Raw genomic sequence first — 2,475 nt, 5'->3', positions numbered from 1 at the left:
GGGGTGGCTCTTGAAAGGGAATTGGGGCCTGAACAGGCACTGGAGGTGTGAGTGGGAATTGGAGTACTTGTCCCTGAGAAGGCGAAGTCCTAGGCCTGGTGCTGCAGGTGATTATCTGCTCAGTGGAAGTAAAGCCAGCAAGGCCTTTTTGTCCTGGCAGCTCCTGGGTGGGAGCTATCCTTGGACGCATCCAGTGTTGGAGGTGATATCCTCATCAGCTGATGCGAAGCCGCCTCTGGAGCGCAGGCCAGTGCTTGTTCTTAGGGTGAAAACAATTAGATTTGCTCTCCCTGCTTTCTGATAAACGAGCTGTGACTGAAAGGAAGCAGTAGCTGAAGAGAGTGGCACAACCCATTCGTACATAATTCCTGTAAGTACTGTAGAAGCTGAACTAAGACTCACAAAAAGAAAAAGCAAAAAGGAAATCGCCTCTTTAAGCCTGCAAAATATGACTATCTCATTTCATACCCTTTATATTTTTTCTGCTAACACGAAACCATTGCATGCTGGCTTTCGCAAATTACTGACAAATTACTGAATTAATGACTGGCAGCTTGTTTGGTTCATCCATAGGAAGCTTTCCATGAGCACTGCTGAGATAGAGCAGTTGGGGGGTGGGTGTTGGCGAGTTTCTCACCTTCACGGTGGCATAGGAAAGCTTGCTAAAAGCAACTCAAAAACCAGGGAGCAAAAATAACTTATTCCTATATAGCAGACGCGCATCTATCCCTACTAATGCACACGGACGAGGCACGGCTTGGCCTGTGGAAGCTGCAATGTCACTGCGCCAGCAGGAGCACCCAGGAGCAAATGCAGCTCCAGAGGGGCAGAAGGCAGCGGGATTGAAGTGCCACACGCCCCGACTCCTTGTTTTACAACCTGGCCTGATAGGTGAATACCTCTGTGTCATTCATGTGCACCCCCGAAGCCGCAAAACTCCGTATCGGAGCATTTGGAGTGCAACCCGTGCCGGGGGAAGGCGCTCGGCGGCGGCGCCAGGAAGCGGCGGTGCCGCCCGGGGGCAGCTCCCAGGGGCCCTCGGCGGGAACGGGAACGGGAATCGGGCCTGGTGAGCGGGATAAGCGGGATGGGGCCCGGGGGGCCCGGGCTCCAGCCCCCGCCCAGCTGGGCTGTGCAGGCTCTCCCTCTGCCGGGAAGGCATTCCCGGGGAGCCTGCCGAGAACAAAGCGGCCTCCCGCCCTTCCTGCTCCCCCAGCCGCGCTGCACCCACCGCGCTGCGGCCCTGCTCGTGGAGCAATGCTGGAATGGGAATGCTGGGCCGGGGGAAAAGAGTGGAACAGCACTTGCTGGTGCTCCACCGTAGGGGGTGAGGAGAGAGCCGGGAGCCGGGTGGACAACGCTTATCCAGAGGCAGTGGAAGGGCTCGGGCACCAGTGATGCGCCAGTGCACGGAAAAAAGGCAGTGAACTTTTACCTCCAAGGTTTTGTAAGAAGGCAGAGCAATAGATGGAGTGTTGAATGCAACGGGAAAGCGTAAGGTTACCAGAACAGTGGGGTTCGAGGCTTTGCTGTGTGCCTTTAAAAACAAGGGAACTGTCTGGGGAATTACAGAACTGCAGCTCTATGCAAACCACTTGTGCGAATGTCTGCTTTTAAAAGAAAAGGCAAATCTTGCTTAAGACAAATCTTTACCTGGAGGCAAATCCAGTTCTGGCATGAAGAGGAAAGCAAAAAGATTGACTGCATCTGCTGATTTGCTCTGGTTGTTTTTTAGGTCCTGGATGTAGGAAATATGAATGACTGGCAGAGGAAAAGCCCTCTAGACTGGGAAACGTATGTAAACAAATTGGTGAAAGTTGTTGCAGTTGAGAAACATGAATATGAAGGATGGGTTTTAACAGTTGACCCAGTTTCTGCCTGGTAAGTACTGAAGTTTTTATTTCTGTAAAACTAATAAAAAGCAAGATTTTTAGGAGGAGGAAAGACCCTAAGGCTGAAGCAAACTTATTTGGAGCAAAAATGGCATGTTATCTTGTCAAGTTGCAGCTTCTGCTGATGGCTGCAGCCTCCTTATCTTCTAGTTTGTACTTCCTGTGCACCTCATCACTGGCTGAGCATGGGAAACTAAAAAGTCCTTGATTTAGAATAAGCACTGCTGAGCAACAACCAAAATATCAGTGTGCTATGAACGTTATTCTCACAGTAAATTCAAAACTCAGCACTGTGCCAGCTTCTAGGAAAATTGCTAAGAAAATCGACTCTATACCAGCTGAATGCCTATGTTCAAGGTGAAAGTTCACAGCTTGTGGCTTAAGGCTTCAGCAAATCCAGCTGCTCATGCTAAGCAAGTACAGCTAAGGGAACAGCATATTAAATCACACAGTATTATAATTCCAAGTAAATTACTCTTATTTAAAACTTACATGTTAAACTATACTATTACCTCTTAACAATCCATGTGTTAAGGATTGCTTTTAACAATATACCAAACCCTGCTTTATGAAGAGCAGGAAT

The 2,475-nt window shown here is 49.3% G+C and overlaps 2 protein-coding genes across 5 annotated transcripts in view; one reads left to right on the top strand and one right to left on the bottom strand.

Annotated features, from left to right (window-relative positions):
• The window catches only part of SRSF7 (serine and arginine rich splicing factor 7), an 8,264-nt gene extending 7,759 nt beyond the window's left edge, over positions 1–505 (bottom strand). Inside the window, exon 1 of the mRNA XM_017726679.1 lies at positions 469–505. Within this exon, the coding sequence (XP_017582168.1) occupies positions 469–505 (37 nt within the window). The remainder of the gene's footprint in view (positions 1–468) is intronic.
• Positions 7–2,475, top strand: part of GEMIN6 (gem nuclear organelle associated protein 6) — a 4,490-nt gene continuing 2,021 nt past the window's right edge. Inside the window, exons 1-2 of one of the 4 annotated variants that reach the window (XM_017726697.1) lie at positions 7–370; positions 1,736–1,881. In XM_017726697.1, coding sequence (XP_017582186.1) covers positions 1,754–1,881 — 128 coding nt within the window. In that variant the 5' untranslated portion in view covers positions 7–370; positions 1,736–1,753. Of the gene's footprint in view, positions 371–946; positions 1,070–1,110; positions 1,328–1,735; positions 1,882–2,475 lie in introns of those variants that run through there. The other 3 variants (XM_017726698.1, XM_017726700.1, XM_017726699.1) reach the window with 3 other exon arrangements.

The sequence above is a fragment of the Corvus brachyrhynchos genome, unplaced genomic scaffold (assembly GCF_000691975.1).
Source record: "Corvus brachyrhynchos isolate BGI_N302 unplaced genomic scaffold, ASM69197v1 scaffold312, whole genome shotgun sequence".
In the NCBI taxonomy this organism is placed as follows: Eukaryota; Metazoa; Chordata; class Aves; order Passeriformes; family Corvidae; genus Corvus; species Corvus brachyrhynchos.
The sequence above is the reverse complement of the archived record's forward strand: the minus strand, read 5'-3'. Positions and strand labels throughout refer to the sequence as shown.